The sequence below is a fragment of the Phyllopteryx taeniolatus genome, chromosome 14 (genome assembly GCF_024500385.1).
Source record: "Phyllopteryx taeniolatus isolate TA_2022b chromosome 14, UOR_Ptae_1.2, whole genome shotgun sequence".
NCBI lineage: Eukaryota > Metazoa > Chordata > Actinopteri > Syngnathiformes > Syngnathidae > Phyllopteryx > Phyllopteryx taeniolatus.
Genome location: NC_084515.1, coordinates 14,877,099 through 14,898,466, shown reverse-complemented (window position 1 = coordinate 14,898,466; position 21,368 = coordinate 14,877,099). Strand labels below are relative to the sequence as shown.

The following is a 21,368-nucleotide window of genomic DNA, read 5'->3' as shown; positions in this document are numbered from 1 at the left end:
CACAATTCAATGACCGACAACCCGGAAGCGGCCTAGCGTAACTTCCGGCCTGCGATGTGTAAGATGTCGCCTCCCTTGTTTGATTTTGTCGAGGCTAAAGACAAGCTTACGGTGGGGAAAATGTGAAATAGCATTTCTTTATCGAAAAGTGTATTATTTAGTCCTGTGTTGTGTTAATTTAAAGTGCGTCATTCCGCAAGCTCGCGACCCCTTTTTCTCTTGCCTCTTTGCTAACTTAGCATTTAGCCTGCTGTGCTAACAGTTTTGCTGTTGTCTCACGTTCAATGTTGCTGTCGTAAACTCGTAGGAATCGGCCAAGCGATCGCTGGGCGACAAAAGCAGCAAAGCAATAATAAACGCTTTCCATCACATCCTCGGAAAGTAAGTCATCACATTTGACGTGAGCTGAACGACCGCAAAGAGTGTGCTAACCGTGTGCTGGCTGCACTTTCTGCAGTGAGACTGAAAAGAAGACCACACTGGACCAAGCTTTTCGGGGGGTTCTCGGGGAGCAGATCGTAAGCCATTATATCAACGCGAACCTTTTGATTATTCGTTACAAATGGCCTTTAACAGGAGCTAATGTTTGTGTGCAGGTGGCGTCGAGCTGTGAGGACTACCTGTCTCTTATCTACATGAGCATAGATGCAGTCACTGAAGGTGTCGTAGCAAACGAGCTTCCATATTTACGTTACACGACTGTGTGGGTCATTCCTGGCTATCGGTGCCCTTTTTTTCCATCCCCACGAGGGAAAAAAAGTAATATCTTTACTGAGCTAAAATGCCTACTATAAATCCATATTTTTAGGGATCTTGACGCATATTGGCACTTTTTTGTTCATCCGACCGCCAGTGAGAGATCAATTTAAAAGTGGGTAAACTTCAGGGAACTATTTTTTTTTAAAGCTATAATTCACAATTTCTTTATTTTTTTTGTAAAAACAAAAAGTGATTTTCACCCAAGCCACTTCTTGATGAGATGACACAGTGCTGATTAAGCCAATCAGCTCTTCTAACATCTTACTGTATTTGTCAGTGTCTTATTTTTTTATATTTGGTGAATGCCCGAGTCATTTCCCGCCCTGGCCCAGTTGGTGGCGCGCTGCAAACGACGGCACGGAAATGACAATGGTGGTTAACATGTTGCAAATCTAAAAGGCTGTTGGATAAACATATGCTTTAAGGCCTTTAAATGAAGTGTTGGAGTTTGTATTATTCAAAATTTTGATGCCAATATTTACACTTTTACTGCAAATGAATATCGGCTCCAAATATTGGTCATCAGCCTCCTTGACTGCTAATAGTCAGTATCGGTCCTGGGGGGGAAATAAATCATCGTTCTATTTCTACATTTCATCATAGATTGTGGTTTTGCTTCTGACATGAACACAAAATTATGCCAGTAAAATTGTATTTATTTATTTATTTATTTTAGTAGCTGTTAACATGTTTTTTTTTTGGGCCCAAACGCAAATTTTCAGTTTCAAAGAGCCATAAAGACAAATGTGCCTTCATTATTGGTTAGATGTCATGAAAGTTTTTCCCAAAATGTGTCAGTGGAAACAGTGGTTTTCATTTATTTTTTATGTTCCCTGCCTCTCGCGCAAAAGGCAGCTGGGATTGGCTCCAACGCGCCCGAAAGAGGATTAGTGGTAGAGAAAAGGCGTGGATGGATGTGTATTTATATATTTATTTCGTATAATATGTAACCCTAAATAATCAGGAAATACCACTGAGTGCGCAGTTGCACAATCGTAAAAGCCAACGTTGCGTCCGTGCAGGGATCTGCTCCGCCACGACGCCTTTCGTGCTGCTGGGGGACGTGCTGGACAGTCTTCCTCTGGACCAGTGTGACAACATCTTCTCCTTTGTGGAGGAGAACGTCTCCACGTGGAAATCTGTAAATATATGTTAAAAGTAAAACACCAACTTGTTGTTTTGCTTTGAAATGCTTTATTTCGAACCGCTGCCTGTCTCATTCCTAGAACTCATTCTACACTGCTGGCAAGAACTACCTGTTGAGGATGTGTAACGGTAAGCGATTGTGTCTTTATTCGATTATTATTGTTGGAGTCAACGTGACTTCCTCGTTTTGCAACCTCGCAGATCTTCTACGGCGGCTGTCCAAGTCTCAGAACACGGTTTTCTGTGGACGGATCCAACTCTTCTTGGCTCGTCTCTTCCCGCTGTCGGAAAAATCTGGTGAGAATAAGTGCCATAGATCAGCAGGCCGTAACATTAGGAACGCCTGCCCGTCCAATCATGTCTCAAAATGATGATACGATAATGGGCAGTTTTGACTGAGACCGCCACAGAGGCGTTAATGTAACAATAAGTTCGTTGTGGTTTGGGTGCATCGAATGGTTTCTAAAATATTTGATGTAACAGGATATTATTATAATACGTAAGGTAGGACGATTATTGACAGATTTTAATGGATTTGGAACTTTTTTTAAATATATTTGCTTTTAAAAATATTCTCTACTTATACTATTAATTACTAGTTCGTTTCTATCTCTATCCAAACTTTATGAATATAATGGACCAGTGTTATAGTAAGGGGGAAGTTACTTCTCCACCATGCAGATAATGACCCAGTTATATCTTCTAATTTCTTTTGATGATTGTAAGTAATTCATTTTTAATATATTATTTATATTCTTTGAATCCTGTATTTTACTACACTTCTTCAAAAGACGGAATGATATTATAGGTTCTAATATTTTATTTTAATTATTGTTAATTCATAATGTTGCCTTTTTTGGCCCTGTTTTTGTCATTTTTACATGTATATATAATTGTAATATTTTGTGCATTACAGTGCCCTATCCTATAATGAACTAATTATAATTTATTGCATTTTTTAAAAATAATTATTGGTATGTGATCTTTTTCTAATATATATATATATATATATATGTGTGTGTGTGTGTGTGTGTATATATGTATAAAATATAGTGTTGTATGCAGTACAATGGTGCGGCATGGTGTTTTTGAGTTTGTGTTGTGTTAATGGCAGGTCTGAATCTCCAGAGTCAGTTCAACCTGGACAACATCACAGTGTTCAACAAAAATGAAGATGAAAGCACTTTTGGACTTAAGGTTCGCAATTTTAGCCGTTATGCGTTTACTACATGCTGCCTACGTTCGCATCTGCCAGGTGAAATCTTGTTCCGAACAGCCAGAACACTTCCCTACATCATCATCATTTTTTAAATTCTGTTCTATGTTCTCTTTTGTCACCACTTGTACCCCCCCAAAAAAAAAGAAACACCCCAAAAGCCAAAGAAAAAGCAAAATGGTCATTAGAATTTTTGATGCCGATATTTCTTTCTTTTTTTTTTTACCTGAGAAAACTTAAAATTGTTCATATTTTGGGTTGTTTTTAAACATTGCTGTTTTTTGTTGTCGTCATGGCAGCACACGGAGGAGAAGGAAGACGGCATGGAGGTGGAGGAAGGGGAGATGGGCGAAGACGAAGCGCCCGCGTCGTGGTTCGTAACGGGCGTAAATAAAAAAAAAAAACACAGCTCCTGCACAATAAAGATCGTCACTGACATTCACTTTGCGCTTTCAGCTCCATCCCCATCGACTACAACCTGTACAGAAAGTTCTGGACGCTGCAGGACTACTTCAGGAACCCGGTGCAGTGCTACGACAAAGTGTCCTGGATGACCTTCCTCAAGGTAGGCAACTCTCGGCGCTCGCCGGACGCCAGATGTCGCGCGGACGCGCTTGAACGTGAAAACACGGCGACGTGGTTTCGTGGCAGTTCTCGGACGAGACGCTGGCCGTCTTCAAGAGCTTCAAGCTGGATGACAACCAGGCGTCCAAGAGGAAGCTGGAGGAGCTGCGGGCCTCCAGCGGGGAGCACGTCTACTTTGCCAAGTTCCTCACCAGCGAGAAGGTGAAACCCGTTATTGATTTGATTGACGTTGACCAATAGGATTGCGTCTCGCAACGGTACATGCCCTCCCTCGGTTGCCGGTGTCAATATTTATTTTGCGCACGCAAACGAATGTTTACCAGAACTTGAGAGCGTGAATCGCACAGAACGCCGTTGGCACGTTTTCCGGTTCCGCCTCCCCCAACAGCAAGATGAGCCCAATGATCGGAAAAGACGGGATACGGTCATATCGTAAAATATGGCGCGTTGTGTTGCCCGTGTTCTGACCGAGACACAGCAGGATTTTATGGCAGTTATTGTGAGAAATTTGTCTTGCAGTCTGATGCAGGCATAAGCTGATTTTATTATTATTTTTTTTTTAAAGTATAATTTAACCTATTAATGTCACCGTGTGCAGCTGATGGACTTGCAGCTGAGCGACAGCAACTTCCGCCGTCACATTCTGCTGCAGTATTTGATCCTCTTCCAGTACCTCAAAGGACAAGTCAAATTCAAAAGGTAATGATTTTGTAACATGGGGGGGGGGGGGGGGGCAATGGAATACAAATGACCAAAAAAAGCAATAAATGTCTCTTTTCGTAGCTCCAGCTGCTTGCTGAACGACGACCAGGCTGCGTGGATCGAGGAAACCACGAAGCTAGTTTACCAGGTAACTGCAAACATTTAAGAAACTGCAATTATGATTTGTTTTCTGGAAATAAAACAAACTAAAAATAACTTTTGAAAGTATGTTTTTTTTAATGTTATATTTTTCTATTCATTTATTTATTTTGATAATGTTTTATTGTACGACGACTGAAGCGCAAATGCCGAGTATGTTAGCATTTGATCAATTTTCATTTGAAATCGCATTTGTATGCAGGGTGTGCAACCCTTTCTGCTTGGGTTACACACTTGTTAGCATATGTTAGCATGCTAAATGCATGTTGGCATTTGAAGTTTCATTCACTGTCAGTTTGTCTGAGCACTTTTGCTACTTATGTCACAACTTTGCTGCATAGTAGAGGTTAGTAAGTCTTAACATGTTAGCATATTATTAATTCGTATTTGTAATAGCGCCTGAATACAAAGTGGGATGTAAAATCCCAAAATGTTTTAGCACTTTCGCTGCTCAGTTTGCCATCTTGCTATATGGTAGCATAACCAGCTGCTAGCCTGTTAGCATTTTTGTCAATTATTATTATTACATTTATACAATTGTTCAGCTTTCTTCTTTGCCCTCTCGTAGCTTCTCAGAGAGATTCCTCCCGACGGGGACAAGTTCGCCACCATGGTCGAAGTAAGTCGCCACCAACGCTAATGCTAAAAGCTCGCTTGACGTAAAACCAAGATCATTTTCCACCCTTCTTTCTCGACAGCGTATCCTCAACACCGAGGAAAACTGGATCGCTTGGAAAAACGAGGGCTGTCCGAGCTTCGTGAAAGAACGGTACGTCAAGCGTGGGGATTTGCACAATTTTTCACAAGTTTGTCGCCAACAATTTTCCCTCCTTTCTTCAGGCCGTCCGACGACAAACCCAAACGGCCCACCAGGAAGCGAGCGGCTCCAGAAGACTTCCTGGGAAAAGGGCCAGACAGAAAGATCTTCATGGGAAAGTGAGCATTGTTATGGATCACCTTTTTTGAGTTCGTGCTTTAGAAAAGTTCATTTCAAATGTTTTTCTTTTTTTTTTTTTTTTCTTCATCAAGCGACGAGCTGACTCGCCTGTGGAACTTAAACCTGGACAACACTGAAGCCTGCAAGTCAGACAGCAGGTAAAACCTCATGCACAGGATTTGTCATTGGCATAACTTTATTTATTTATTTATTTTATTTATTTTTTTTACAAGGCAGCGAGGCAAAAATGTACATCATTTTAGGAGGGTCTTAGATGAATACTATATTTCTATAATTTTTGGCCTTTAACATCCTTATAAAGTCACCAAATTTTATAAAGCCTCATATTCTGGTGGAAATGTACATATTTGTGAGTACTGGATGAGACGTCAAGAATTGAGTCACTAGCGCCCCGCGGGGGAAAAAGAAGCCAGCTTCACCGATCAACATGAAATTGGACAGACATGTTTAACCTGACAGAACACATGGAAAAATCTCAGGGACCCATGCTTAGAAAGTGTCCATTTTAGTTCGAAGCTGTCATTTGTTTTGGGGATTTCGGACATTTTGGTGTGTTCTTGTGGTCAGGGAGTTCATGCCCTCGCTGGATGAATTCTTCGCCGAAGCCATTGAGCAGGCTGACCCCGTCAACATGGTGGAGGAAGATTACAAGTAAGTTCCCTCGCCCCCGCTCAAAACGTCCGTTTTAGAGAATACGTCTGGATTTCCTTCGCGCAGGGTTGTTCGGAACCCAAACTACGGCTGGCGAGCGTTACGACTGCTCTCCAGAAGAAGTCCGCACTTCTTTCAGCCCACCAACCAGAAGTTCAATAGCCTGGCCGACTACTTGGACAGCATGGTCAGCAAGCTGGCCAAGGAGCTGCCTGTAAGGAACACTTTTCAGGTTTAAAGACATTTTAGTGATTGGAGGAGGACAAAAAAAGGCCGACGATGTCATGTGACCATGCAGAAGGACATCCCCTCGGAGGAGATCAAGACGGGCGAGGAGGACGACGACGAAAACGGAGACAATCTGCTCAAAGACGGCAACGACAGTGAGTCGCCATTTCGTTACGTCGAGCCAGACGTTTTTTATGGGGACATAAAATGGCGGCTGCTACCAAGCACTTTAGCTAGGCCGCATGCCGGGACGACAAATACTGTAACTTGACAACAATGAGAAAATATTTAGGAGCCAACTAGATTTGCAAGGTTAATTGAGAATTGGCAAGAATAGGAACACAAAGGAAATGACGCAAAAAAAAAAAAAACATCCACTATATTTCTCTGGCACATTTCTTTGTAAATTAATCACTACTCTCAATCATATATAAAATATGTAAAAGGAGCAAGTTGTTTTTAAGTACAAAGACAAAGCCATAGAATTTTTCTTCATTTTGATACGACAAGAAAAATGTTATCAAAGCAGAAATATTTTTAATTAATAATTCTGTCACCCGACATTCACTTTGACTTATTTCATAATATTTTCCTCCTTTGTATTTTTCTTGTAACATTGTCTTTTGCCTCACAACCTTGTAAATTTTTCTCTTGAATTACTTTCTTTTTTTCTGGTAACATTTTGATTTGTCATGACTTTTGACATTTTTCTCGTAACATTATATGACCTTTTATATTACATTGTGACTTATACAGTACGCTATCTTTCTCATATGATTACTTTTTTCCTCTTCTTTTCTTTTTCTCTCATGACTTGGGTTGATATGACTTGACAATTATTGGGATTTTACATCCCACTTTGTATTCACACATTTAAAGTTTGTTAATTTTTTTTTTTTCCCTCATTATATCTGGACTCAAAATGTTCCAACTTTATTCTTGTAGCTTTACAATTCCTGTTCTTTTAAGGGTGCTCCAGACATTACCACACTTGCCCTTAACATGAAATCATCCTTCTTGAGGATTTTGTTGAATTCTCTCCATCTTTCTCACCATGCAGGCCCGAGCATGCCGAGCAAGGTGAGCAACCAGCAGATGGACGACGTGGCGGCCAAGCTGGGCGGCCGCTGGAAGTCGCTGGCCTCGCACTTGGAGATGCGGGCGGCCGAACTACGCGAGATCGAGGCCGAGAGCGAGGACTCCGACATCCGGGCCAAGCTGCTGCTGGTCACCTGGCAGGACCGGGAAGGGGCGCAGGCCACTGTGGAGAGCCTGGTGGCAGCCCTCAACGCCGCCGGCTTTGCCAAAATGGCAGACGAACTTAGTGAAGCTTGAACCAAGCCTGACTTTTTTTTTTCTTTTTCATACTAAGAGTGTAGAAAGTTTCTGTGTTTCGTAGTTTCACATTAAAGACACCTTTTGATACATAGTGGCATACACTTTTTTTTTATTATTATTTGCAGCACTTATGAAAAGCCATCTGTCAATAACTTATAACAAGAGTGGAGATGAAGCAGAAAAATGTGCTCATAGAAACAAAACGAAGCATTTCTAGTTTTTTAGTACACAAGACTTGAAACTGTCAGAAGGGAGAGTGAACATTTGGCAGATGCGTTCTAGAGCAGCAGTGGGCAACCTTTTTGCACTTTTATAATATTGGCAGCATGATAATGGTCAGCACATCTGCATTGCAGTTCTGAGGTTCCGTGATTGAAACTGGTGTGGGGTTTTCTCTGGGTATGTAGACTTCCTCGCACGTTCCGAGTGTGAGTTAGTCTGTGCTTTACAGTTCTGGGCATACCCCGCCTCTCGTCCTATACTCAGCTGTGATTGGCTCAGGCTTACCCATAACGCCTGGAAGGGTAAGTGCTGTAGAAAGAGAATTTGTGGGCTTTTTCTAACAGTTCATCTTGTTTTGTTTTTAAAATTACAGTGACCCCCTCCCCAACTGTAGTAAAGGTGCCACGAATAGTGAAACTCCTACCCAAAATTGCCTGTAGATGCCACAAAATGGCAGCAAAACACTTTTTTTCAATTATACAATGTTATGGCTCAATTTACTGAAGTGCTTCCACTTATTTCAACATAGTTCCTTGGCACCTAAGCAATATTTTGAGATTATGACATGGTGAAAAGGTGTGTCTCTCAGTGAAAAACAGGAAATTGGGGGGGGGGGGGGGGGGCTGCAAATACTGAACTTAGAACTTGCAGGGCTCCACTGTACATGGTGTAGGTTGCCCACCCCTGCTGTGGAACAGAAGAGGAATGTGAGCCAAGCGAGTGAAGACAGTTGCTCACCTTTTATAAAAAAAAAAAAGAAAAGATGACCCATACAAAACACTAGCAGCCTCGCACGCGGATCCAGTCCTTTTTTCGCTTTCTTTTAAGCTCACAATGGTTGAAATTTAAATACATTACAGGGAGGAAAAAAAATTTGAGGTGATCCAATAAGTAAAGACACCGGTTTTATTGCACAGCTTATGCAGACAGTGTGTTTTTCTTTTTGTTGGGAAATGGCAAATTTGGGAGAAGGCGTCCTCAACCCACGCGGGGTGAGCGGGCTACTGTTCCTCCTTATCTTCGAATATCTCCAACCTCCGGGGGCCGTAGAGTAGAACATACGCAATGTGCCAGTCGCCGCCGCCCGACAGCCGCAGGATGTCCTCCGGCGACACCACGCTCACCTTGTCGTCGTCGAACTTCACCCACTCGTCTGCGGAGAGAAAGATAAAATTTTGCGATTACACGTGTGGCAAGGCAACGAAACGCGGACAAGGAAGTTGACCGGGGCGTGAACGTGTAGCGACGCTACCTTCTTTCCTCTTGACCCAGCCCACGTAGTGCCCCGACGAACTGGAGCGGCCTTGATGCGTCAGCACCGCCTGCAGGTCGTAGTAGCCGCTGTTGTTGGAGCCCACGTCTGCACACAGGACATCAGACCATTTGAAATATATGAAATCATGTTATATCCAGTGTATCCATTAGAAATTATATTATTATAGAAGAATAAAGTTACATTTATTTCAAAAAATGTTGCCCCTGCACGCCCACGACTAATTTGAAACCCTACTTTGAAACCCTAAGAATCCTCTTTAAGTCCCATGATCAGTGATGTCGCTACTCACCATCAGGGAAGGAGAAGGGCTCGTACTTCACCTCCTTGGCTGAGTCTTCTTTCTTTGTCACCTGTTTGGGTTACAAAATGTCACATGAAATCATACGATCAAACATAAACCTGCAAGTGGGGTGTCAGTGTCACGACGTCACCTTCTCCTGCTGCTTCTCCAGCTTGTTGTCATCCACCTCCTTGAACTTTGACCTGATGGCCAGCATGCTCTCCTGCAACTCGGCCGTGCATAGCTCATACACGTCCAGCATCAGGGGGAACTTCACGTCCTGAACGCAAACCGCGCACGCAGTGTCATAAAATAGCCCCATGGTTAAAAACACAGCTCTTGCCGGTCGTGACCCCCGACCTTCAGCACTTTGGCATTCACAGACTCTTTCTCCTTGTAGTAGAAGCGAACCATCTGCACTGTCAGGTAGGCGGGGAGACGACTCAGCTTTGACTGTGGACAAGAGCACGAGGAGGAGGAAGACACAAAGGATGTTTCTTTTAAATTGGTAGAAAATACACTATTTACAAAAGAAACTAACAAAACAATACTTTACCATGACAAGCAAACCTATCCAAGAAATATGCTTAATTTCAGATCTTTGTTTTGGGACACTGCATAAAATCCCCTCATGACCCCAGACCCTCTAAAAAGTATTCACACTCCCTGTGGTCTTGTAGATGGAAAACTTCAGTTTCAATCTCGCCTTCACCTTACACTTCTACAAGGCCACAGCATTCAAGTTAGGGTCAGAGTAGTTTGTCTCTTCGATTGACATAATTGTTATAATAATAAAAAAAGAATAAGATATAAGAATAAAAACGTTGAAGAGGAGGGGATGATTACAAGGTGGCAAAGAGGCAGATGAGCAAGAACAAAATAGGCGGAGGAATAATGGATGGAAGGAGAGAGAGAATAAGAAGCAGGAGGAAGAAGCAGTGTTAATGCAGATGAATGGAGTCCATTTAGTTACCGTATGTAGTTGCAACCATTGTTGGTTACTTACAGATTTGATGTACAGAGCATTTCTATCCAAGCTAGTTGACATTTTGGTGATTTCTTCCTGAAGTCTCTGCAGACAAAAGGAATAATCGTTACTATGGAAAAGCACCAAAAACCACAGTCATTCTATCTGTTCCTCGACCCTTTCTCTCGCGGTTTGTAAGCGAAATTTCCAGCGACAGAGACAGCACACGCTTTCACGGGCTGCAGCGAAGCAGCACATATCTTCAAACATATTTCACGTATTTAGAAACAAAACACTGATGTTTGTTTTGGGGGTCTTTAAATTGATCATTTTATTACAAAAAAGTCAAACCCAAAATCTCGGCCTCGACACTTCGCAATGAACATTTTTCACACAAATGTTACTGCACACTCATGCCTGACTCAGTGTAGAAATAACGTCGGTGCGTCATTTCTTCACAAGTACAAAACACGTCATAAGCACTTTCATATGCCAGCTGCACGCCGACAACTGACAGCCAGGTATGCTAACCTGAGCTAACAACAACCAGCCACAAACATTCACGGACGCACACGTCACTCACCAAACCTCTAAAAAGGCACACACATTCACAGATACTACAGTGTTGTAGGTGATAGTGGTGACCCCAAGTGGACCAAAATACCTCAATCTCATGTGCATATTTTGTTTTGGTATTGTATTTTAAGAATGCAAAAATGAATATCGATGGAATAATCAGTAGAATGACGGATTTTTAAAAATATGCAATTGCTGCCGCCAAATTCCACTCAGTGCGGCAGTGAAGATGATGTGTTCGGGCGCATCATGTACATACCAGCCTCAGTCCCGTGGCCAGATACTTGACTTCCTGATTGATGAAGCAGCTGAGCTGGAGCTGACTCTCTTTGCCTTTGACTGGCTCCTCATCCTCGGACTCTGTGCATTTCATGCTGGACAAGACTTAAGGGAAAAAAATAAAAATCATATCGGCAGGTTCCATGAGCTCAAAAGTTAATGAATACTCCTAGTGAGGTGAGAAAGGATACGTAGTTTCAAACTCTACGCCAAAATACTGGTCAATGAAGTTTTTCTTTGGGGATGCAGAAGCAGCGCCGCCCTCAGTGTCGGTCTAAGACGAAATGGATCATTATTCATGTTATGCTTCAAGTATGGCATTGGTATGCTTTATTGTTAATCGTCAACATGTGTAGAACATATTTACATTTATTTCCTAAGGCCCACTGACAAAAACAATAATACAAGCCTTTCTTCTTTATTCACGTAAGAGTGTGACAAGAAAGTGTTCCACCTCCATTGGAGTCACTGGTTCTAGTGGCTCCAGCTTCTGCTGAAGAACTCTCATCATCTGCAGCCAGCATTCGTTAGCATCCTGAACAGAACAGAGCGTGAAATCAAAACAAGAGGGGGCAAGTGAGATGTTGAGTTGACATTTGGCTCAGAGTGGTTTCCGAACCTGCTGGAGGTACTGCCCCTGATCTCCCTTCTCGGCGAACTGTGGGAAGGCCATGTGGAGGAACTGCAGCAGGATGATGGGAGGCAGGCTGGACGAGGTCTTTTCCATGGTCTCGTACAAGTCACGCAGAGCTGAGGACCCAAACGCAAGGCCAAATTTATCATCTCTAGAATTTCTGTCCATTGTGTGGAATTGATTTAAGACAAAACGGAGGGCATGACATGGCGGGAAAACAGCTGAGGGACCGTTAAATCCACTGTCAAGGAACCTGCTCACCAAAGAAGCTCAACATGTCACCTATGGGAAGTTGAGCAACACTGTCCATTTCCTATACCGCTTATACTTATTATACTTTACTAAAAAAAAATGTTTTGGCAAAGCCTTTTATTCATCATTCACTACCATGCATCCCTGTTATAATATGTAATATGTATAGACTTCAATCAAAGTGTTGAGGTATTAATGCTCTTTTTACATAACAGGTGCAGCTCAATAAATTTGATTATTGTAGAAAGGTCGATAGGTGTAGATGTAAGTGTACTCCAGTTAGTACTACACACAGGATAAACTGTTTTATGATTGTATTTCTCAATAGCTTACATTATAACGACCCGCTACAGAAAATGGGCGGACGCATGCGCCTCCCTCCTACCTGCTGTTATGTACTGTGACGACGCGTTGGGCCCTGAAGATCGCAGCGCACCCGAATACCTGCAGAGGGAGACACGTGTCGTCAACAGAATCACAGCCACGGGTAGCCGAGAGGGACTCATGATGAGGAACTGACTTTCTGAGTGCGGTTTTGAGCTCGGGCACAGAGCGCAGACACTGCACGGTGGCGTTCATGTAGCAGGTGTTGCCCAGATTGGTCAGCCCGCAGGGAACGTCCATCTGAAAATTAAGCATACACCGAGTAAGATGTCTTCACATACTCATGACAACAATACACAGGGGGTCCTCAGTTTGCGAGGGTACTGACACACATGACGTTTTGGGGTTACCATTTTTCCATTTAATGATATGTTTTTCATACAAACATTTTCTGTAATTATGACTTTACTACTGCTTCGTGTAGGTTAGCATTCTGCTAGACATCAGTGCTCATGTGAACATGGTGTCAACAATAAATCAGAGAGGGAAGAAGAAATGTATGCTGGTTTTCACTTCTGTTTTATGATGCCCTATATGCGTTTATTTTATGACAGCAAACATCACCAGGCTTATTTTAAAAAATAAAACAATAATAAAATCGCAATGTCTTTGTTTCCCCAATATCGTGGAGCCCTACTACCGGTAAACTAATGCAACAACTACAGGATTCTAGCTCATGTAAAAGCTCCGTGAACCGGATTTAAGAGCCGTAATTTGCCCACCCGCCCTCTATACTCACAGCTGAGGCCAGCTGCTCATCAGTCATGTCTTCTACAAACATGGGTCTGACAGCAGGCTCCTCGGGCAGAGCCTCCGCTGATCCCATCATCAACAGTGTCATTCCCTGTAACACACAAGTGACATTTAAATGCATCTCGGTCTCTCGCTCAGTTCACTGAATCTCACTGGAAGTGCTTGAATACTCACATTTTTCAGTTTGATGTTCCCCCACTCGTCATCCTGAAATGTAGATGAAACATGGATTAATAATTAACACAACCACAAAGTATTCATCACAGACTTCTGTATAAGTGGATGTAGTACCTGAGCCTGAGGTAGTAAATTTAGAAATTTGACCAAAATGGATGGGAAAATATGCCTATCAAGTCGCACAAAGTCGTTGCCGTTTAAACTTGTGTATGCCATTCAATGGATTAATATTGCGCACTCTTCTTTTTCTTCTGCCTCATTCCAATAGACGGAGCAGCCTCAGCAAGTGTTTTTACGAGAAGAAGAATACACACAAGATGCACACACAAAGCAGTAAGGCTGGATTTACACAGAATAGTTCAAGTGACACAATTCTGACCTGAAATAAGTCATTAAGTAATAAGTATGAGTAATAATAATCACTGTATAAACAAAGAGTTGTAAGCAAACGTCCGTGTGCTTTACCTTGAGGGTGCCTCCCTTCACCATCACCTTCTGTCTGTCGGGCTGCACTCCTGTCAAGGCAAAAAGCTGAGCCTTGAACACCATGGGAGGCTCCTCGGTGTTCAGCTCCACAGCGTCAAACTTCTCTTTGCCCCATTTCACATTGACTGTGTGATAGAGATAGGGGGAAAAAAACATACATCAACAACAATAATGATGGAGCACAAACTGAGTAGCAGAAGAGCTCCTCCACTGTGTGACAGCAGCAGAAAAAAAAAAGAAGTTAATCTAAAAATAGAACACTTTTTGTCATGCCACTATTTTTTTTAATCAAATTCAAAACAATATACCTTTTATCCTTGACAATATGATTTTTTTTATGTGACAAATAAAAACTTTTCCCCCTCGGAAATACAGTTGGGTTTTATTTCCCTTCCAAGTCCAGATTTTCTGGACAATACAGTACTTTTTTTTTTTTTAAAGAAAATACATTATTTTTCCCCCCTCAAAATACAGTTTTCTTGAAAACACAGCACTGTTTCTAAAATATGCCACTTTTCTGAAAATTATGCAATACACTGGTTTCTTTCTCATAAAACACCACATTTTCCTTGAAAATACAGTTTTCCTAAAAAAAAACTTTTTCCTCAAACCTTCACCACTTTTCACAATAATTTTCTCTAAAATATGCCACCTTTAATTCACTACAAATGCAAATAGAGTCAAAAGTGAAAGTATCTACTAATATCTTAGAATTTGCTTATATTCTGAAACATTCTTTATTGCGTGTAAATGCCAAAAAGTGAGACTTAATAGCGTTTGTCTAAAGTGCTAGCGCGCCTATTTGTTTGCTTATGAGCTAGTGTGTTAGTTAGGCTAGTTTCCGGCTGGACTTTGGCACAAATGTTTCTTTTGTTCCGTGATATTTTTACATTCAATACCTATTTTTTAATACTAAATGTTTATTATAGGAATGTGGGCCCTTGATGAACGAAGTTTCAATCCTCTGTATGTTTCACACATATTGTAGATTTGACAATAAAAGCTACCTTGAATATGCTAGCTAGTATATTGATGAACCTCATGTGAAGACGGTTTGTTCGAGTTGGATAATTGACTATTCAATATAGTTGGCTTGGTTTCTTAATTGTGTACCTGCTAGACGCATGGTGTTGATGCTTTATGATCATCTCCGTTTTAAGGACATTGTCACAGACTTTACACCTTTTTTAGGTGTGGTGTCAATTATTTGGAGATTTTCTCTACTTGCGGCAGGGCTCAGTCCCTATCTCCAACTAAATAGAAAACTTTTTTTGTGCAAATATAAACCTGTGTGTCCTCCAAAAACATAATTAAAAGCTACAGTGAATGCTATACTTACATAGATACCAGATTTTAGATTGAAATAAACAAGCTTTAAGGGCCTCGTAGGCTGTTTCATTAATTAATTTATTGCATATATGTGAGTCTCCAGTGTATGACTCAGCAGGAAAAAAACGTTAGCAGCAGTCCCTGTGTGGAAGGTTATGGTAGAGGGGTTAGCTGTTGACATGCTAAGCTAGAGGGTGACATGTTGTGGTATCCGTGTTGCTCGTTTTGACACATAAACGAACAATTGGTTGTATGAACGAACTTAATGCACCTTGAAATTGTTGGTGTCTTAACCCAAAATGATGAGCTCAGTATGTGAACTTCGGGTTCGGGTAGCTTTGTTAGCATCGCTCCTCGCACTTGCGTACCAGCCAGCGTCAGTCTTTGACATTTTACTGGATGTTATTTGGGATTTTAGGAAATAATATATTAACAAGAACCGCTGTTTTGGACGAATAAGTGCTGTAACAAAATGGTAATAAAATGCCACCCGCTTAGCTTAACTAGCAGTTAGCGGTTTAGTGTCAATGCCAGTTACCGTAAGTAGTCGGCTCTACCGATACACACAGTTAATAACAAATAAGAGAATTGTTGTTTGTTGTTGTTTATTACACGTATCATTTGCAGTCATGTGTTTTGAGTATTGGTTTAACATTACTGCCCCAAACGCGTAGAAGACAGTCTGTAGCCGTTAGCAGGCTAAAAGCACATCAAGCTAGCCGAGCTAACAGGCTAAATTACGTTAGTGCGTTAAAACATGAGGACTTGTTTCGTGTTTTTTTTTTTTTTTTTTTTTTTTTTTTTTTAATTCCACAATCCATATTAAGAACGAGTCCGTACCTGAAAACACCGGCATAATTGCCAAGCTGCGAGGTCCCGCACTGTTGCTTTTGTCCTGTTTTCAGTCCGCCGGGGCGCGAATGAGTTGACTTGGCCGCTAGTTTAGTACTGTGTGAACTTCATTCAAATAGAATGACGCTGCAACAACACGCTGGGAACTTATCGATGCGCTCTGGCATCGACTCGCCATGCCCGCCCGGTACTTCACTTTCAAAATATTTGCTGACAAAATTTGCATGATACCTAAAAAAAATACATTAACGACCGCACGAATTAAAATACACCACAACTGAATGCGCCGCCTTTAAAAAAAATAATAATACCATTAATGGAAAAATATACTTATATTCTTTTCAGAAAATAGACATTTTTTTCTTAAAAATAACGCTTATTTAGCCCCCCCCCCCAATTTTTTAAAATTAAAAACACTCAAGCCACCTTTTTACTTCTAAATCACTTTTTTCCTCAGACGTGGCCTTCTTTTGCAGAAAATACACCACTTTGTCCTCGAAAATACTTTTTTTTAATCAAACAAGCCATTTTTCCTTGAAAAAACTTTACGTATGCTACTTTTTTCCTGACAAATACAGCGTTTTTCGCATTCAGCCATTTTCCCTTGTAAATGCACCACTTAAAAATACTTTTTTTCTTGAAAATACAGCACTATTTTGAAAATACTCCACTTTCCCCCCAAAACATACACCATCTCTTTCCACACTATGGCACTTATTTAAAAATATGCATTTTTTTTATTGAAAATATTTTCTTGAAAACATGCTCTACTTCTTGACATTAGTGCCTTTCCTTGAAAATATGGCATTTTCTTTCTAAAAAATACACCCATTTATTAAATATGGCACTTTTTTCCCCCAAATTAAATGTTTTCACATATGTTTCCATCAAATGTACCACCAATTCTTGCCAAAAACAAAACTTTTAGGGAAATAACCCATCTCCCCCCAAAACAAAAACAATAAAAGCTACAGTGAATTATATATGTATATAGAGGTGAGATTTATACTGGGGGGTGGGGGGTGGGAGAGGACTTAAGCGATTTTTTCTTCTTGTCAACTACAATATACAGTATATACGAAAAAGCAACTGTCATCTCCAATGAAAGTGAGTCTCCAGTGAATGATACAGATATGTTTATTGACATATCCATCAGTGCGGACTCCAATGCAAATAAACCATGCAACTTATTATCCAAGACCAGAGTATACCAGAGTTCCAGTGCTTTTTTCCCTCTTTTAACTGAATGAAAAAAAAAAAAAAAAATTAAAAACAGAACAAAAAAAACAAAAATGATTTTGGAGGTAATTCCATAATCCATGTCTCTCTCATTATTTACATTGCAGAGGGGGGTATTTGCATTAACGGGACTATGGCCACTTAGTTGTTGACAGACACTTGTTTACATACACTATCCCGAAATTTGTCAAATGATATGAGTCGAGTATGGGGGACAATATATATATATTTTTTTACATGCTAACTCCATTGCAATATGCCTAACGAGAGGTAAACTAATATATAGTTTATATCAAGGGTGGGGAACCATTTCAGTAAAGACTTCTGAGGACCTTTCTAAATGTTTAATATTATATATTACGAGCATTTGTGTTAAATGTTTTGGGGCCGGCTCAAATACGTGGATGTTCCCCACCCCTGCTCTACATACTCAAACCAAGTAAATTGGAATAAAACCACACGTATGGCAATTTAAAAAACAAACAAACAAAAAAAACAAAAAAAAAAAACAAAAGGAAGCATTATGATGTCTGGTTTTGGAAGAGGAAGGCGGAGGGGGAAAAAAAACAAAAAAAAAACAAGATATGGCAGTTAAATCTATATCCAAAGATTATTAAGGCACTAGGTGGGCCAAATGCTACACCTGTTTTAGTCTTCTTCAAATAATTTACAATTCAAACAGTGCAGTTTTACATTTGTTAACTTAATGTTTTTCCTTTTTGAACCATTTATCTAGGAATCAATGTAAGGCAATACATTACAAAAAAAAACAATACAAGCAAGAAAATATATATCACAAGAGACAATGTACCAAATAAACAGAAAAACAAAAAAGTGATGGAAGTTTTAGGTACTCCTATATGCCATTACAATGGAAGCTTCCTTATGGCTTGGGAGCAATAAAAATAATTAGAATAATAATAATAAAATAATGCATAGATTTAAATGATGATCTTACTCAATACATCTAATACTCGTGTCCCAATACTCTTGTTTCCAAACCTGATAAACTGACTTGGAGAGTAATAAGAATAAAAAAAAAATAAAAATAAAAAAAATAAAAAAGGCCAGAAAGGATTAGACAAAGGCATCAGTCATTTTTTATCCAACAGAAACAGAAGTTTGCTTGTATTTAAGGATCTTGTCAGGTTTTTCTTCTTCTATTTTTCCAGCCCTGAGATACAAGCACTCACGGCACATCTGTAACACCTGGACGACAGTACCTTAAAACTGAACTCAGTCCCGGCAAACCTCCCCCCTCCCCCCCGCCCCCCAAATGTCAGATAGAGGTCTCCACGCGTCACCTCCTGCTTTTGGGGCGAGGGTGCCATTTTCTGGTAGAAATGTGGTGCGGAAGATCTGCAGGGTAGGTAGGGGTCGGGTCCATCATGCGTTATTTGCAAATATCACTGTCAATGTTCTGTCCTTGTTTGACGATGAGCAAGGAGGGAGAAAGTACAGAATAGTCCAGGGGAAAACAAATCCAACGGTTGAGACGGTTAGCTGAAAGAAAGAGCAGAGACAGGTGTCCAGTAAAAGAGACGGAATAAAAACTACCTTGAGCATGGTTAGTCACCCACAAAAGAGGAACACCCTTTAATAGCTTTTCTGTCTCATTGTAAGAGGTGGGGGGGGGGGGGGGGGGGGGGGGGAAACTGTGCACCAGTTAGTCTTGCTAAACAACACACGGTTGGAACTACACTGCGTGATTCAAGAGACCCAATTCCCTTTTTGTTTTTGCTCTCAAGTGGCACAATTCGGATATCAGTCAGGGCTGTGCAAAGAGGAAAAAAGACTCACGGAATCGGATATATCAAGATCAGCCTCTTCCAAATGTGGATCCAAATCCAATTCAGATATTTGGCAATGCAAAGGGAGCATAAACACGCAGATTGGCTATACAATGTCAATGTTAGCTCGACTTTCCTGAACTACACCGATTGGTGACTTAAACACACCCGCGTCTACCCAAACAAAAACGAACACCTACTGTATATCTAAACTACAGTGAATGCACAGAAAAAATAAATACATCTAAACATGCTACATTAGGGGGAGCGGAGTGAACTAGTGGTTGACACATCTGCCTCACAATTCTGAGGTTCAGGGTTCAAATCTCCGCTCAAGGCCTCCAGTGTGGAGTTTGAATGATATCCTTGTGCTTGAAACGCGTTTTCTCCAGGTACTTCGGCTTTCTCCCACAATCCCCCCAAAAATGCTTGTTAGGGTCACTGATGACTACTCATAGTTGTCAATAGCTGAGTTTACATGCAGACTTGTTTTCATTCTGATTGAAATCATTTCAACTGAAGATCTCAGGTCAACTGTTTAACATGACGCGATCTATTCCAATCTAGTTTTTACATGTGCCACTAAATTTAATCAGAACAGCCGATTTAAAGAGGTACGACATGCAAACCGGCCGGGCGAGTGTGACGCACAGGTCCTTTCTTGGATCTTTTTTGTCCCGTTTTATTCTTTTCCAAGTCCTCCTCCGGGCTCCCACACACATAAGCACAGTGCGTGCGCTGAGTGGGTAAACGATGACGTCATTGCGGTAATACATCAAGACATAGTATGCGCAGACAGAACGCAACCTGACAGCATTTCGAGTCCCCGTTTACATGAAAAATATTTACTTTCGACCGGTTTAGGGAAGAAGAGACTACCCTTGTGAAAGTGAAACTGGCCTGTTTCTGATTGAGGTGTTCATGGAGCATTTTTATTCAGTGTGGGCTTCTAATCAGAATATTAGGCTCCATGTAAATCAGGATAATGTGAATTGTTTTCTGTATGTGCCCTGTGACTGGCTGGCAACCAGTTCCCAGGTGTATTTGGGATGGGATCCAGCTCACCCACAACCTTACTGAGCACAAGCGCTACAGAAAATTGATGGATGTTACATTCGAAGTGGGTCCATTATTAAAAGGGCAAAATAATTGGCTCAATGGTGAGTGAAGTCAGTGGAGTAATGAGGACGTTACTCCCATTTAAATCAGAGAGGGGAAGAATCAGCCCGGGCCAAGTAAAGTTTAACATTTGTATTATTTATGTGCTGCATCTTTTAGTTCCGTATTGTCCTGGCCAGGTGTTTACATTTGTGGAATTATTCACAAGTAAGGCACGTCTGCGCATGCGGGTTGTTTCATGTGTTCAGGTGTAAAAAAAGTCATGTGTCACTTGCAATGTACATGGAAATAGAATTATATTTACAAAATAGATATAGGCATTGAATCAGATTTGGGCACTTGGTCCGGCACTGTAAATCCAACCTTGGTGTCAATAGCAGAAAAATCCCACATGTGAACTGAAGGTATCAACCAACTGACCAACCAACCAAGTGAGCACCAAGTGTCTCATGTTAGAAACACCCAGTTAATAATGATGATAACAGTAATACATAGTCTTGAAAAACAAAAACAAAAAAACGCATCCACACTTTTGCGAAGCATCTCCTGTCAACAAGTGCTGGATGTTGTGTCTGCCGCGTGGAAGCTGGAGTGCGCTCGGCTACAACACAGGAGACAGACAGCAAGCAGGTCACGTGACTTGACTCCAGCACTTCATCACAGCCCATCGCGCGAGGAAAAAGACATGGCAGTTGGCACGCTCACTTCATCAGACATTCAATGCATATACGGGAAGACAACATGAATCCTCTGCAGTAGGTTTCAAAGGATTTAGCAACAGCTTGCGCTGTATAGTAGATCTTAACATTTTCTGACCATCTTTAAGCACACTGTACAAATTGTTAGGTACTTATTCTTTAGCTGCAATGATTCATTTTGGTGATACAATAATAATAGCAATAGTAATAATGATAATAATGACAGCATTAATAATAATAACGAAATTAAGAATAAAAAATAAAAGAATAAAAGCCCGTTTAAGGGACTCAAGAACTATAAAAATGTACAGTA

The 21,368-nt window shown here is 40.9% G+C and overlaps 3 protein-coding genes across 4 annotated transcripts in view; 1 reads left to right on the top strand and 2 right to left on the bottom strand.

Annotated features, from left to right (window-relative positions):
• On the top strand, nucleotides 1–7,829 carry thoc1 (THO complex 1). The gene is made up of 21 exons (XM_061796450.1): nucleotides 1–111; nucleotides 308–381; nucleotides 458–518; nucleotides 597–660; nucleotides 1,782–1,900; nucleotides 1,986–2,034; nucleotides 2,107–2,202; nucleotides 3,020–3,102; nucleotides 3,421–3,494; nucleotides 3,578–3,686; nucleotides 3,773–3,907; nucleotides 4,305–4,405; nucleotides 4,490–4,556; nucleotides 5,136–5,186; nucleotides 5,266–5,336; nucleotides 5,408–5,503; nucleotides 5,597–5,662; nucleotides 6,093–6,176; nucleotides 6,243–6,390; nucleotides 6,475–6,559; nucleotides 7,465–7,829. Exons 1-21 carry the CDS (start codon nucleotides 55–57, stop codon nucleotides 7,737–7,739), a joined length of 1,965 nt encoding a protein of 654 aa, XP_061652434.1. The 5' UTR covers nucleotides 1–54; the 3' UTR covers nucleotides 7,740–7,829.
• Nucleotides 7,830–8,856: 1,027 nt separating this feature from the next.
• usp14 (ubiquitin specific peptidase 14 (tRNA-guanine transglycosylase)) lies at nucleotides 8,857–16,371 on the bottom strand. Its single transcript, XM_061796451.1, has 16 exons — nucleotides 16,198–16,371; nucleotides 14,008–14,153; nucleotides 13,540–13,572; nucleotides 13,352–13,456; nucleotides 12,749–12,852; nucleotides 12,614–12,672; nucleotides 11,962–12,092; nucleotides 11,797–11,877; nucleotides 11,534–11,616; nucleotides 11,323–11,437; nucleotides 10,527–10,592; nucleotides 9,881–9,973; nucleotides 9,672–9,800; nucleotides 9,530–9,590; nucleotides 9,217–9,324; nucleotides 8,857–9,117 (listed from the first exon to the last, which is right to left on the bottom strand). The coding sequence occupies exons 1-16, from the start codon at nucleotides 16,211–16,213 to the stop codon at nucleotides 8,966–8,968; spliced, it is 1,482 nt and encodes a 493-aa protein (XP_061652435.1). The 5' UTR covers nucleotides 16,214–16,371; the 3' UTR covers nucleotides 8,857–8,965.
• A 957-nt stretch (nucleotides 16,372–17,328) lies between these two features.
• rock1 (Rho-associated, coiled-coil containing protein kinase 1) overlaps nucleotides 17,329–21,368 on the bottom strand; it is a 49,653-nt gene continuing 45,613 nt past the window's right edge. The window contains exons 33-34 of one of the 2 annotated variants that reach the window (XM_061796448.1): nucleotides 20,888–20,958; nucleotides 17,329–18,951 (exon numbers count right to left, since the gene is read on the bottom strand). In XM_061796448.1, the coding sequence (XP_061652432.1) occupies nucleotides 20,907–20,958 (52 nt within the window). In that variant the 3' untranslated portion in view covers nucleotides 17,329–18,951; nucleotides 20,888–20,906. The remainder of the gene's footprint in view (nucleotides 18,952–20,887; nucleotides 20,959–21,368) is intronic. The other variant, XM_061796449.1, reaches the window with a different exon arrangement.

Bases quoted from the DNA above. Each gene is read 5' to 3' on its own strand.
- thoc1 (XM_061796450.1), top strand. From the start codon at position 55: ATGTGTAAGATGTCGCCTCCCTTGTTTGATTTTGTCGAGGCTAAAGAC. The intron at 3,687-3,772 runs GTAGGCAACTCT...GTTTCGTGGCAG, and splicing joins CCTGGATGACCTTCCTCAAG to TTCTCGGACGAGACGCTGGC. The intron at 4,557-5,135 runs GTAACTGCAAAC...GCCCTCTCGTAG, and splicing joins CCACGAAGCTAGTTTACCAG to CTTCTCAGAGAGATTCCTCC.
- usp14 (XM_061796451.1), bottom strand. The intron at 12,673-12,748 runs GTCAGTTCCTCA...CTCCCTCTGCAG, and splicing joins CTCAAAACCGCACTCAGAAA to GTATTCGGGTGCGCTGCGAT. The intron at 10,593-11,322 runs GTATGTACATGA...TTTTGTCTGCAG, and splicing joins TGGCCACGGGACTGAGGCTG to AGACTTCAGGAAGAAATCAC.